This window comes from Periplaneta americana, chromosome 6 (assembly GCF_040183065.1).
Source record: "Periplaneta americana isolate PAMFEO1 chromosome 6, P.americana_PAMFEO1_priV1, whole genome shotgun sequence".
Lineage (NCBI taxonomy): Eukaryota > Metazoa > Arthropoda > Insecta > Blattodea > Blattidae > Periplaneta > Periplaneta americana.
Genome location: NC_091122.1, coordinates 141,273,130 through 141,288,927, shown reverse-complemented (window position 1 = coordinate 141,288,927; position 15,798 = coordinate 141,273,130). Strand labels below are relative to the sequence as shown.

The 15,798-nt window shown below is 35.5% G+C and overlaps 1 protein-coding gene across 8 annotated transcripts in view; it reads right to left on the bottom strand.

Moving 5' to 3' along the window:
• l(2)gl (LLGL domain-containing protein l(2)gl) overlaps positions 1-15,798 on the bottom strand; it is a 77,791-nt gene that overhangs the window by 12,687 nt on the left and 49,306 nt on the right. For 5 of the 8 annotated variants that reach the window (XM_069829145.1, XM_069829151.1, XM_069829147.1 and 2 more), the window contains 5 exons: positions 14,884-15,107; positions 14,067-14,368; positions 9,878-10,013; positions 7,208-7,416; positions 378-436 (listed from right to left, as the gene is read on the bottom strand). In XM_069829145.1, coding sequence (XP_069685246.1) covers positions 378-436; positions 7,208-7,416; positions 9,878-10,013; positions 14,067-14,368; positions 14,884-15,107 — 930 coding nt within the window. Of the gene's footprint in view, positions 1-377; positions 437-3,125; positions 3,251-7,207; positions 7,417-9,877; positions 10,014-14,066; positions 14,369-14,883; positions 15,108-15,798 lie in introns of all 8 variants that reach the window. The other 3 variants (XR_011332702.1, XM_069829146.1, XM_069829152.1) reach the window with 3 other exon arrangements.

The following is a 15,798-nucleotide window of genomic DNA, read 5'->3' as shown; positions in this document are numbered from 1 at the left end:
TGTCAAGTCCTGTCTGTATTCGATAAAAATCTCAGAACTGCATTTGTACAATTAAAATCATTTCCAAGAGCATCAAATTTAACTTATATTGAAACTTATTTTCTATTAAATAAAGTTATAGTGAAGTACAATTTATGAACAGCATCGTATAGCGATAATATGCCAACTAAATAGAGCTTATATTTCAACACAAACTTCAATTTCAAACTGCTATCAAAGGTAAATCTCATGTCGCTAAAAACACATGCAAGTACAGTATCCAGTACACTAAACCATGGTAAAAGAAACAAGCGAGCCAGTTGAAAGGAGAGGATAACAGGATCACAAATACTATAAGCATGAGCAAGCAGCGAAATGGTAAGAAACTGGGTTCTAACCTCATTGAAAATGTGTGTAGCAGGTGGCCCATCTGCTGGGGGGAAGGACTCAACAGCTACTGAATCAAGACAACAACACAACACATAATCAGGCAAGCATTCGGGACAAGATAATGGAATGAAGACTTCAACTATCTTACTTTCAACAGCTACTATATGAATTCTTAACATCTATAACTTTTATACAGAATGAATTATTATGTTACACAAACTTTCATTTTAATACAATCAAACGACATCTGCCAATTATAGTATCTACATAATTTACTAAAATATTATTATGATACTTCTGAAAATTAACGTAATGAAGTGATATTAACAAAAATTACAAGAATTATATTCTACAAATTAAGATGGAAACTAATACAATATAATGAAGATAAACTGTGATTGAAATGAATGTTTTTCGAACTCTTTAAGCTCTATTTTAAGACGAGTTTATTTAATCTTTTAAGGACATTAAATCCATGTTTAGATAAATTACAAGACCACCCTACATACCAAATTTTCTTATACCCATATCAACAATAATAATAAAAAAACTAATATTCTCATTTCTACATGCAGTGCATCTACAAAATGTCTGAAGCAATGGTACACATACACAACTCAATACAGTTTTTAATCCCTTAATAAATACTTTCCATTTATCAAAAGTGCTGTTTATATGTTTATACTGTCTATTTGTTAACAAAACAGACCTGAAGAGGACAGTATCCCAATATTACTGGTACAGACCCAAAAACAAAATTTGAGCCAGCTGAATTTTTCAAGTTCCAGTTAGAACATACTGTGCATGCTCAATGCTTACTGAGGTGACTCAAATTTTGTTTCTGGGTCTTAGTGTGCTGGATGAGGCAATATGTATGTTTGTGTGGTTTTATGACGATTGACAACAATGACTAAAGGTTTGTTGACGATAATGGTATACATGGAGAATGGATATATTTAATTGATGTAGATGAGCTGACAAACCGTGTCTCATTAAAAGCAAAAATCCTTTTATTGAAGCTTAGTGGTTTCGTTAACATTATGCTATTGTTTGCAAGTTTTTTTAAACAAAACTTCGATTACCTATCATAATAAGTAGAGAGAAGAAACGGCTAATCAAAAAAGGTCGATAATCTATACAGCATAATATGATTACTTCACTTTTAAAAGCAAATGTCTCTTAGGTTCTCTTGAAAAGTCATATTCTAATTTTTCTCTGGAGCAGAATACTCGGAAATTATGCTGATTCAAGCAGTTTGTAACAGAACACATTTCGAATACAATTTCTTCTCCCCCCACGTTTGTCATACCATCACCATTCATGCTAACAGCATCACATGCAGAGTCAGCAATATCACTGTCACTGTTACTTTCTACCTGGAAAGTGCAATCTGCACCCAGCCACTGCTTAATGTTTTCTTCATTGACACCAATGAACTAGTAATAATTTTACAATTTATAATGTTTTTCAATAATTAATATTCTTCCCTGTACACTATGATTCCCATTACACCCAATAAATTAAGTCTGCAAGTTACTCACTATATGAATATACAAGGTGTTACCAAAAGTTCCCGAAATTCATAAGTGGCGCACGAGCGAGCATTAGTATGACAAAATGCTGCTAGGTGGCACTTCATACATCTCTTGTGAGTCAGTGTGCCAAGTGGACACATCTAGTATTTGTGAGCGTTTTTCCATTGTTACATGTTGCTTACATTGCGATTTCACAATGACAGATTTGAGGGTGCAGTGCGTCTGCATAAAATTTTGTTTCAAACTCGGGAAAACTTCTACAGAAACACATCAAATGTTAAAACAAGCATTCGGAGGCGATTCTCTAGACCAGATTCAAACCTATAAGTCGTTCAAGCATTTTAAAAATGGCCAAAGTCGGTTGATGACAATCATTCTGGACGGCCATCAACTGGCACGTATGTGTATGCATGTGTGTGTGTGTGTGTGTGTGTGTGTGTGTCTGTGTGTGTGTGCGCGCGCGCATGCACTACAAATATAATTTGCGTTAAATGGAATGTATGTAATTTTCACTTCTGAGTTGCATGTAATTTTATGTTATGACTATTTATGCAATTAATCTGTATGTTATATTTCTTCTATATTTTGAATTAAGAACTCATATGATTTGAAATACTGCAGGATATTATTTGTACAATTAATCACTGTGGCCTGATAAATCAATGACATTATTATGGAAGCTCTTATTTCCATAATTTCATTGGTATGTATATGTATTTACAGTTTGTCTCTGTATTTTTGTAGTTCTTTCACAAATGAAAGGAGGGTTCGACTTTGTAATATAATACTAGAACATGATTTGTAATTACTTTTAAATGTTACAAAAATTATCAGCACTTAAAACTACTTTCAAAATGTATGGTCTTAATACCATAGCTATGTCAAGATCTTATTGTATTCTACTTCTTTACTTCAGTTGAGGCAATCATGTGCCTTTATAGCAAAATGTTACACGCAGAAGGTAGTGCAGACATTCATATGACATAAACATGCAGAATGAAAAAAACATCACAGAACGAAGTGGAGCAGAGGAAAACTTAGTGGTGTAAAAATGTAATATGCATTTTTGTTAGTGTAAAAGAAAAATAACTAAAATGAAGTAATGTGAAAATTATAATGTAACTTCATTTTAAGATTCATTTTATTTTTTGCTCTCATTTAATGCTACTGTATTGTGAACACAGAAACACCATCCAAAAATTCATTAGCACTTTTACTCACTTATACTGAACTAACATCAGTTCTTTAATTATGTATCCTGTTGTTCAATTCAAACTGAAAGTCCCCTTTATTTTATTTCTTCCAGATCCAAGAGTAAAAGGAAAGGTGACATCACTTGCTCTCTCCTGCAGTCCCAGTCATGCAAAACACATAAAATAAGAGACCAGCAGTGGAACTGAGTGAAGGGTAACATACAAATTCTCAAAAGCCTTGGAGGTGATGGTGCTCTATTTCCCAAGACATGCCTAACTTCTTAATCAACACATGCTGCAGATTATGGGGAAGAAACTTATCATATAACTTTGACCAGTGTCAACATTCAGAATTTAAGAAGCTTTATTTTACAGTAGTGACATCATTCTGCATATCATGGACAACATTATTGTTACACTATATTGTATTGAAATGTTACTCAATCATTGCATTAATAATAATAATAATAATAATAATAATAATAATAATAATAATAATAATAATAATAACAATAACAAAAATTATTTAATTCAGAAAATAATACTGACTGATGCTTTAAATCGTTTTTAAAACACATTTATAATAAGTAGTAAACAACATTTGATGTACCACATTAGAGCATTATGGCAATTGTAATTGAAAAACCACCTTGATGTAACTCATACAGGGGAAAAAGAGGGCCCTGACAACCAAAAAAGTGAATAAAGAGACCTACTCTTATACAGACATTCAAAAATATAATTGAAAAATAAAATATAACCTAATTTGCATAATTCACGATAATGTATCATGTCAACATGTAATATTAACATTGCACAACTGAGTGACTGGTTCACTTTTAGTATGTTTCAGTTCATGCACCATCACTTTTTGTGAGCTCTGTGTAGAAATTTTGAGCATCTGGACCATATTGTTATTTAGTCAACTGTCCGAAGACAGGTTTTAATCTCATAAGTGATACCAAAAAGGCATCACTTATGAGGCAATTAAGCCAGAAGATAATGAAGTAGGGGGGCCAGTTCCTTTCCCTCTCCATTGCATACATATAACATCTTTAATTCTTGCAGATCCTGCCACTTCTCTTGTGATATCAGCAAGTTCCCTAAAAAAACAGATGCAGTATATTACAAGTAATACGACAAAATTACATCTGAGATATTTAAAATGAATTCTGTAAAAATATTTACTGTACTTCTCACCTTCATATGCTCTGTCAGGATAGAGGAATTCTTCATTCAGTAAGTCTGCACTCACTGGGTATATCCTAAGTTGTGGACGAATCACAGAAGAGTACCAAGCACCACTGTAAGTGTCCCTATGAATCACCATTCTTGGATGTTTCTCCTCTATTCGCAATTCCCTAATTGGCCGTGACAAAAATGGACATTTCTTCAAGTAAAATGCTTCTAAAAATGTAGTCCAGTCTCGGATCATGGAATTACCAACTTCATTAACTTGAAATGGTGTGGGCTTGGTCCTGGCATTTCTAATTACATCATTCCAGTCATCAGGAATTTCAATTCTTGATTTTGTGTTTACAAGTCTCATGTTCTCGTCACATTCCATATAGGAATGTCCCCAAATAGGGAATGTGACACAAATTGAACTGAATCTTTCTTTTCCCCATGCACCCATGAATAGTTTTTGTTTTAACCACTACATGAGTCACAGAACAGTTGAAGGTGGCGAACATTAGGAGATAATTCAAACTGAAAATAGTGATCCAAGAATGAAGTTACTTCATTAGTATCCTTTCTTCCCGTTGGTGCACTCATTTTTGGAATGGTATGGAAGATCCTTACTCATCTCCAGTTACAATATGGCTGTGAACATCATCACTCTTATTGTAGTAATGATTAAAAAATCAGTATTATTGCCATAATGCTTTTTGTATACATCTATAAGCATTTCTGGAATCCACTATAAGCAGAATTTCAACAGAAAAATCGTGAATTGTCAGTTTTCCTAATTGCCACATTCACTCACTCCTTCAAATTTCCTGTCAGTAGAGATGTGTGGCAGCTCCTTTTCTCATCATGCATATTTGTTTGATCTGTATAGAGCGATCGAGATCACTTTCTCACATTTTCTCCACAAATGGTTGATCTCAAACAGCAACAATAGACTTATTGGGCTAGATATGCATTAAGTGGCTCCCCAGCACCCACTAGGAAACTAGCATAGCAAGTTAATGTGCAAATAATTCTTACTTTCTTGATGTGCCTTATACAATTATAAGACTTTATTTTTCGAATCACAAGAACGTACAGTAGAACCCCTTTTTAACGAATCTGAGGAATTGCTTTTTTTTTTCTTAAATAGGGCTTTTCTCTAAAAATTGGTTTATATAAATGGAAAGACTAAAATAACTAGTACTAACATGTGTGTTATATACCAGATATTATAATTATTTAATTACGCCTACAATTATTATTCACAATATATTTCATTCTAATATTTTCTAATGCTTCATATGATGAGGCACTAATGTTTTCCTGTTTGGTTGAACCCGAACTACACTGAAACTCGACATTGAAAATTTCTTCTTTCTTCTTCATTATTTCCCATAATTAAGTTTTTGTCATATGCGATAGTATTATTTGAGGATTAACCTCGACATCCCTTATTATTTTCACTTTCTGTCCGATAGTTAATTTCTTCCATTTAGTCGCCATTACAAAGAAGGTAAACTTGCGAATTCTAAATGAGGCAGTAGAGCAAGTGGACAGCTTCAAATACTTGGGGTGTACTATAATCAGTAACGTGAGTTGCTGCCAAGAAGTCAAAAGGGAAATAGCAATGCCAAAGGAAGCTTTTAATAGAAAAAGGAGCATCTTCTGCGGACCTCTGGAGAAAGAACTAAGGAAGAGACTACAAAGTGAAAAGAAGCGAATAGAAGCATTTGAAATGTGGATATGGAGAAGGATGGAGTGTGTGAAATGGACAGACAGAATAAGAAATGAAGCTGTATTGGAAAGAGTGGGTGAAAAAAGAATGATGCTGAAACTGATAAGACAAAAAGAAATTGGCTGGGTCACTGGCTAAGAAAAGAAGATATTGGATGGTCGACGACATTAAGATATATGGATCATACGCAAAGACTAAGAGAAGGTCAGAAAACAGGAAAGATTGGAGAATGCTGGGTTTACAGTGAAAGACCTGCCATTGGGCAGAACACTATGAATGAAGGAATAAACTTCTTCAATAAAAATAGTGTCATCATCTCCAAAGTCGGATATAATCACAATAAAAACTGTTAAAAATTGTTCCGTTACATAGTGCAAAATTTACCTAATCTATCCATATGGCATGAAGTTTTGTATGCATACTAAAAGCAAGAAAATTGTAGATTCATAATTCATAATTATTCTAAATAATGATGGTGATGGTAGCGGTGATGGTTTTCATTTTCTTACATTTAACACAATTACATACATATGTCGTAGAAAAATAAAATGTAATTTGACTAACAATGCCCATGCATGGAAAGTAACCATTTTTGAGAATATACGAACTTCATCACAAAAATAAATTATGCTTATGAAGTACGCGCATACAATGTATGAGTTGAAACCTATCAAGTCTGTTACTAAAGCTTTCCTCATTTACTTTTTTATAATGTAAAAATTGTCCTGGTGAAATGTCAATGTCACAAAACGAACTGTAGAGATTGAATAAGAAAAAGACACAAACCCCTGTAACTGCAGCAGTGAGCAAGTATACCACTGATCTCAAAATTCCAATTGAATGCACAAAAACAATGTAAACGACGACAGATATAGCCTGTATCATTCTGACAATAGTTTACCTCAATTCATCAAGGATAATTCGTTTTTGCACACATGCCTAAATGAAAATGTGTAATTTTTAGATTTTTTAACATACTAGCTTGACAGACTATTAGACTGCCTCTTTAAAAAAAATTAATTTTCTAAGTTTAATTTATAAATATGCCTAAATCTGATGAAGAATATACACATACTGTGATAATTTTAGAATAATTTTCCTGCGGTGTTTTATTAAAAAAGCCCGTTACTCTTCAAAGGTAAGTATGACCTAATATTTTAGAATACAGGAAGTTAAAAAAAATCAATTGAATTTTAACTCACTGTCAGGTGTATGGCCAGTGGAGTTAACGGTTGCAGTCTCATTGCTAACAGTACCACTTGTGGTACTACTGCTGATTATGGTGGTAGTAGTTCTTACAACAACTGACTGCTGTTGCTGTTCAAGCTTTTCTGTTGTTGCTGTTGTTACCATTGTACTAGATGCAGATGATTTCAGCTCTGAGATCCGATTATCCTCCATTGCAGATGTTCTATTACAACAAAGAAGCAGAAAAACACTAATTAATTAAATAAGCTCCTAATTATGTAATCCGCATAACATTTTTGGAGAAATTTCATAACAAAGCACATGTACAAGTACGAACTTTCGTATGTTTCTATGCAATTCCTTAAGTTCGAAAATTTATTATCATATTTGTTGTTGTTTAGTCAACTGTCCAAAAACAGGTCTGAACCTTACAAGTGATACCAACATACCACCTTTGAGGCGATTGGGCCAGGAGATAATGGGGTAGGATGGCCAGTTCCTTTCTCCTCCATTGCATACAGCACTGATTAGCTGTACATCTTACACTAATCAGGCTTCAATGCATACAAACAATTGTTCTCCTCTGACACATATTTTCATGTGAGATGTACTGTCTGATAATAGATGTACAATACAATCATCCAGAACCTCAATCAGAGACATTCATAATTTATGTTTCAGAAATATAAATAATGATTTGTACTATCTTTAGTCTAATTTTACATTAGTATGGGCAGAAAATTTAGTTAATAGGCATTAACTTCTGCCACAGTATCACTTCATCAGTGCTCACTGATCCTTACTGTGTCCAGGGGATGCCATCAAGGGGGGAGTTTTGTCTCCACATCTATCATGCCTGGTAGTTGAACTGCTTGTCAGGCTCAATGAAAGTGGAATGTACAGTATGCCCAAGGCTATGCAGATGATGTATGCATTATAGTTATGAGCAAATTTTCTAACACAATGTCGGGACTTGTTCAAAGTTCCCTTAAGACTGTGGAGAGTTGGTGTAGCGAGGTGGAACTGTCGGTCAATCCTGACAAGACTGACCTTGCTGTTTTACAAGAAAGAGTTTTCTGGATTCTCGGCTGACTTGGAGAGAACATATTGAGTACAAGGTAACTAAAGTCTGCAATTCTTTGTGGGTCTGTCAAAGAGCTTTTGGTGAGAATTGGGGACTTGGGCCCAAAGTTATCTATTGGTTCTATATCTCTATCATTAGGCCTTCTATCATCTTTGCATCTTTAGTGTAGTGGCCTGGTGTGTTGACACAAGCTGTCAAAAATAAGCTAAATAAAATCCAATGCTTGCTGTGTTTGAGAATAACAGGGGTGATGTGCACTACTTCCCTTAATGCTCTTGAGGCAGTATTGGGCCTGTCTCCTCGGGACTTGATTGTTCAGAATGTGGCTAGAATGGCTGCGCATCAACTCTGGAGTTTGGGCTGCTGGTCCTTTAAACATCCATTGAAGGGTCATTTGTCAAGGCTTCAGGAGTCACAGCCAGATGTACTTTATGGGGCCTAAATATAATTTTTAACCATTATACATGGTTGTTTTTCCACCCAAGGAAGAGTGGACTCGTGGCCCAAGGACTTCTAACCATGTCAAGGGGCTGGTCTGGTATATGGATGGCTCCAAGACTAATAAAGGGCCCAGGGATGGCATTCAAGGGCCCAAGACATGGCTATCTTATTTTCTGGATTGCTACACTACAGTGTTTGAGACCGAAATATTTGCTATTTTTGTCTGTGCGTATCATTTATCTGAAATGCCTTGGCTTAAAGCCGAATTTGTATCTGCTCTGATAGCCAGGCAGCTTGAAAGGCATTAAGTGCTGTCCAAACAGTGTCAAAATTGGTATGGCAATGCCACAGATCACTGAATCTTCTCTATTCCTGAAGCCCTGTAATGCTTGGGTACCAAGATACACAGGGATCAGAAATAATGAAGTTGCCAACAGGTTGGCAAGGAAGGGCTCGACAAATGCCTTCATCGGGCCAGAACCTGTCCTTGGTATCACTCCATGGAGAGCCTGAGGGAAAATCACGCAATGGGTGATACACCAGTATGACACATTGTGGAGAAATCTCACTAATGCTAGGCAAGCTTGAACATTGATAGAGAGTTCTAGCAGAAATATCGGTATGATACTCTTATCCTTTAACCATGCAAAGCTTAGAGGTATAGTGGGCCTATTAACAGGATACAAACCACTAAAGAAACACCTGCATGTGATAGGACTGACTACAGACCCAACATGCAGGAAGTGTGGAAGGAAAGTGGAATCTTCTTCTCTCCATATATTATGTGATTGTGAGCCTTTGTCCACAATCAGATATGTCCTCTTGGGCTCGGATAGGCTGAGACCAGAGCATATAAGGAAATAAGACCCAAGAGCAATCCTGGCCTTCTAGGTGGCTTCAGAACTTGAGTTATCTGGGGCACAATGATCCACTTAAATGGCCTATATGTGCATGGGACTGAAAGGGCCCACCCATTTCAATTTAATTTCATTCTTTGACTTCTGCCTCCTTAATTCCCAAATATCAATGGATTTATTTTACGATATTTTCTGATCTGCAAAGAGGAACTATAACAAAATATAATATGTATGCAGCTTTAGGAGTATTCCCTTAGATACATAAATTTATCAGAACAGAAAAAAAAAGTTACAACACTTACAGAAGATGATCCTTGACTGAATCTATAGTGATATCTCCAACACTCAGTGCACTGATGTCATGTCTGTCCTCATCACCTGAGCCTCCTGTTGTACCATTTTCTCTTGGTTCATCTGTCTTTCCTTCACTACTACCTTCTGAAATGACATTAAAAATAAGGCAAATAAGAGTGGATAATGTAAAATGTAACTAAAATGCAATGGTTTATCATATAGCAATACGAAAATTAAATGAATATGTTAAAAGTAAAAGTTAGACTAGAATTAAATTAAAATAAAAAGAAACATAAATTACCTTAGCTTCAAAATTACAGGTAATGTGTAGGTCACAATCAAATGAATCTCTATTTAAACATGACTGAATAATAATTAAGACATTAAAAGACTTTTTGAAGCAATAATGACATACCTGTGTTAGTCCCTGTAAAATAGTTTTATTAGATCTGATTTATAATTACATTTTTCTTTTTCTATATTTCGTGGAATTAATTCCACAGTAAAGTGATATGAAATACAAGTCTTAACAATGCTGATTATGTCCCAGCTTTCATGAAGCATTTATAATCTACATATCTGAATAATATGCACAAAACAATGTTTGAATTTCATATAGATGTCTATGTTATTCAAAAAAATTAATATTCCAATAACTGAAGAGTTTTCAGTGTTCAACTGAAGATTTACGACATACAGCACTTCTGCATTCTACATTCAAGGAATCACATTCATCAACATGAGTATGAAGTTTAGACAAAAGCTGTATGTACCTATGCAGAGTGACTATCACGACAGATATCACGTGGTCATATCTCAAGGACAGCAGAACACTAGAGGCAGAGTACCAGGGTTTCATTTCATCATGCTTCATGTAACAGAGTATTTTCAGATATTATTTCTACAATTGAAATATTTGAAACTATAGTAAAATATAACACTGAACTAGGATTTTCTGCATCAGCATTCATTAGGTATTGAGAGTAGGTAGAGGGTGAAACAGTTAATAGAACTGTAGGGGAAATTGTAAGTTTTAACTGTAAAAATATTGTGAAAAGTTACTTCATTTGCTACTGATTCTGGAAAGTAAAACAATTTACTAAATTAATCAAGAAAACTTAACTCCTGACTATAATTACCTAGTATAGACGGAATGTTTTCAGAAACAGATATTTGACAATTTGTAGAGTCGTCATTTATTTGTCAAATTGAAAACATGTTGCCCCATGGCAGGGGACTCATTGTCCTTAGAGGTTAGTGAGGCCTGCAGCGGTGCACTACTGCCCGTGGGTTTGGACGGGAAGAGCCAAGGTAAAATAAATGGTAGTATGACACAACTGGATGTTGATGCGGCAGACAGATGTTCCATAGTATGGGACCTGTTTTGTTAATTTTGTAAACGCAATACTACGAGGGGGATCCAGGAAATAACGACCGTTCGCGCATACCGCCGTGCAGCTGACTCCCCTTCCTTGTTTGAAGGTCAACTGGCTTCCTTAACATGTGTTCTCATAATGTTGTAAGTACTGGTTGCAACAAGTCGCCATTGTGCATTTTGTGTTACTTCAAAATGAACGACGTGATTGATAATCCTGCCGACTGTGAGGTGAGGAGTGTGATTCGATTTTTGAATGCCCGACATTTGAAACCTGCAGAAATTTACCAGCAATTGAAAGAAGTGTATGGTGATACTGTAATGAATGAAAGAAATGTGAGAAAATGGTGCGAAATGTTCAACAATGGGCGAACAAATGTCCACGATGAAACTCGACCCGGACACCCATCACTCATCACAGAAGATCTGAAGACTAAAGTGAACGACAGAATCTTGCAAGACAGGCGCACATCACTCGACAAATTGCATATTGCCTTTCCTGACATTTCTCGTTCTTTGCTTGGTGAAATTGCGTCGCAACATCTTGGCTACCACAAAATCTGTGCACGATGGGTTCCACGGCAACTGAGTGACAAACACAAAACTCACAGAATGGCCTCAGCATTGACATTCTTGATGCGATATCACACAGATGGAGACCCCTTTCTTGATCAAATTGTGACTGGTGATGAGACCTGGGTGTCTCACAACACCCCAGAGACCAAGCGCCAATCACGTCAGTGGCATCATCCCTCACGTCAGTGGCATCATCCCTCATCACCCAAGAAACCGAGAAAATTCAAACAGACTCTCTCAACACAAAAAGTCATGGCTACTGTCTTTTGGGATCGCAAAGGTGTTCTTCTGCTGGATTTCATGCCAAAAGGCACTACGATCAATGCAAATCATTATTGTGAGACTTTACGAAAACTACGGCGAGCCATCCAAAACAAGAGGCGAGGAATGCTTTTGAGAGGAGTTGTGCTTCTTCACGACAATGCCTGCCCGCACACTGCTGCTTCAACTCGAGAATTGCTGGATCAATTCGGTTGGGAAATCTTTGATCATCCGCCCTATAGTCCAGACCTTGCTCCTAGCGATTTTCACCTTTTCACTAAGCTGAAAGACTTTCTGGGTGGTACGCGTTTTGGAAGTGATGAAGAGTTGAAGAAGACAGTGAACACCTGGCTTAATGAACTGGCGGCAGAGGAGTATAACACGGGAATTCTAAAGCTAGTGAACAGATACGACAAATGTTTAAATGTAGGTGGTGATTATGTAGAGAAGTAAAGGAAGCTTCAGTTATGTAACAGACTTTGTTTTTTTCAAATAAATATATATTTTTTTAATTATTACAACAAAACGGTCGTTATTTCCTGGATCCCCCTCGTATATACATTTATTTTTAATTTTGCGCATTTATTATGAAAATATACACCCGAAGATAATATACCCAGAACTTGTTTCGTGATAATCAGTCAAATCATTGCAGAGCCATGTATATTATTCTTCCCTCTGCACATAAAATTTGCTATTTAGTGAAATATTCCGGCATATGTGGGTTAAGAAGCAGCAAACCATGTCCCAAGTTACCACTTTTAACAATTTCATATAAAATAAGAAAAGTGCACAGCAATATTTGTCAACTAATCACTATAATAGCTAATGGTTAAAGCAGGGATTAAATGAGGAGAAATTGTGCGTGACATATTACCTCCCTCCTTATCAGCCTACCGCAATGATGTGATGCTGAGATAGGGGTTATGTCAAAGCCATGTGATCCTCCCTCAATTCCATTGTGTGCACCTAAATCAGTAGGAGGAGGTATTGAGGGGAAATCACTCTGCGAGTCACATTTTTACATCTCTGGGTTAAAGGATAGTAAAGAAAAATTATTACACCTCATTTTTGCCTTCTTTACAAGATTGGATACGAACTAAAACTGCATTTGATTCAGTTGTGTTTTACTTTCAGAAGTATATTATTCGACAGAAGAATTTTCAAAATAGACACATTTTACAGTTTTATTTTGTTGAATGGGTATGATTGAGTCGAATCAGTAATCATTTTTAAGCAGAATCGAAATCAGAATAAGCTACTGTTATACACATTCAAAATTTTAACATCTTTCTGCGCACAAATATTTGACACTACAGTAGGCCTGGGTAGTGTAGTCGGTATAGTACTGGCCTTCTGTGCTCGAGGTTGCAGGTTCGATCCCGACCCAGGTCGATGGCATTTAAGTGTGTTTAAATGAGACAGGTTCTTGTCAGTAGATTCACTGGCATGTAAAAGAACTTCTGTGGTACAAAATTCCGGCACCCGGCGACACTATATAATCTCTGCAGTTGCGAGCATCATTAAATGAACCATTTTTTTACACTACTACTTTAACTCTTAAGGGCCTAGCCTAATACATAACTTGTATTTAAAACATTAATCACTTTAATTGCATTACTTTTACAGAAGCAATATGTTGTTTATTTAAATAATGGCTATCACTGTGAAGTATCCCATTATCCTGAGAAGTGATATGTGTAAAGGTTAACCAAAAATAACACATATGAGTACATTATGTTTATAATTATTGACTTTATCTCTTAAAAGCTAACTTTATATAATTTATGACTAACAGTAAGTGTTCGATTAAACGCATTTTTTGATATTCTAACAATTCTTACTTTAGATAATTACTTCTAGAAAAAAAATTAGTCATAGTTATTTATTCTATTTCTTACCTAAGAAAATCAGGAAGAAAATTGTTGCACAAAACAGCAGTTAATGCTAATACTCAGGTATCAGTTTTTGTGTGTTCATTATACCTTCCAAATCAGTAGTGCCACCATTTACAATTGGTGCAGCATCCTGTTCCTGTGCTGTTGGGGAAGGTGCTGATACCTCTCTGCCTTCTATTTTTCTCTCCTCCTCTTCATCTGCTTCTCCGTCTTCCTCATCAGGATCTCTTTCACCTGACACTACATGTTCACGGGCACCTTCTGGAAGTTCCACTCTACATCTTGGTTGTGTAATGGCTGTTGCAGATAATGTTATTCTTTGTAGCTCACTGGATGAATGAAGATATAGACCTTGGCCCCTACGTGTAAAAGTCAGACTTGAGATGCCACTGAAACAGTTAATATCAAATTTCTGCTCTAAGACGATTAATATAAAATAGCAAATTTTGTAGTGTAAATCTGAACTCCTATAAAAAAGTATTTTCTAACTTTCAATAATGAGGTTCATATTTTGAGATTATTTTATCTTATTTCTACAGTTATCAGTTATCTTGTAACTTACATATCTTCAATAAGAGCAGACAACTATTAACGAATCACTTTTGCTACAAGTACTCAAAGATGAGAAAAAATTTGTACATAATTTGTTCCCTGTGAATGTCTCATAAATATACATATTCACAGTCCAGTCCAGTAATAAATATGCTAGTCTCTTTAAAAGCTAATATTGCATTACAGATATTTCATTCATCGTTATATAATACACATGAATCATTAACATGTTTCGGAGTCTGTACAATTCTGCTAACATGATTTTTAATTTTACAATATCTTATTGTGGTAAATGTTGAACCTACTAAGAGTATTTATTTAAAAAAAAAAAAGATTCCTAATGCAGTCATACTTGATGTCTTCTCTTCGGATCACAGCTGCATTAAGTTGTCGTCTCAGTTCTGGCACACTCAGGACAATACAATCACCCAAGTTGGTAAGGCACACCAGACAATGTTCTGTATGCTGACCACCAGCTGTAGTGAACCGTGCTATACCCATGCGTCGCACTCGTGCACCTTCATGTGCCGTCAGTTTGAACTTACAGAAAGGCTTCAGACTTGGAAGAGTGAAAATCTGAACACAGAAAAAACAAGTGTTAAAATGTTTCTTAACCTGATTCTCACCACTCAACCCGAAAATTGTTGTGGTTTTTATGACAAACTGAACTATGAGGAGATTATTACACTTTGTGAGTTAAAGTTATTTAAAGGGTGTAATTGATATTTTGTTATTTGAAGTGTTGTATCAGTGAAGAAGTGTGTTGTGTCAGTGAAGTGTGTAGTGTAAGTGAAGTGTGTTATGTAAGTGAAGTTTTATAGTTTATAGTGGTAGTGCAAAGTATTTGAACAGCAAAATGTTTTTGAAGTGTTAATGAAATCAGAATAGTATCAGTGAAATGTGTCGCAGTTCCAGTGCAGTGAGTGAATTGATAGTGAAATAGTGTTAGTGCTGAAAAGTACTTGTGCATGTATGAACATATCATACTCAGTAGGTTTTAGTTCGAACTTTGGGTTAAGATACAAACTAGATTTACTTTAAATGTTATTTTAAGGGATCGTGCTTCATTTAATTTGGTATGCTCATTATTATTATTAATTGTATTTTTTTATTAATTGTGTTTACTATTAATTGTCATTATTGAGTGTAATTGGTTACCACTGCCACTGGTAGTTACCAATTTGCAGTGTGAATAAGTACATACAAAATATTACTTTACTGTAAGACAAGAACATGTGTCATTGTCATTTGGACACATTCTTAAATA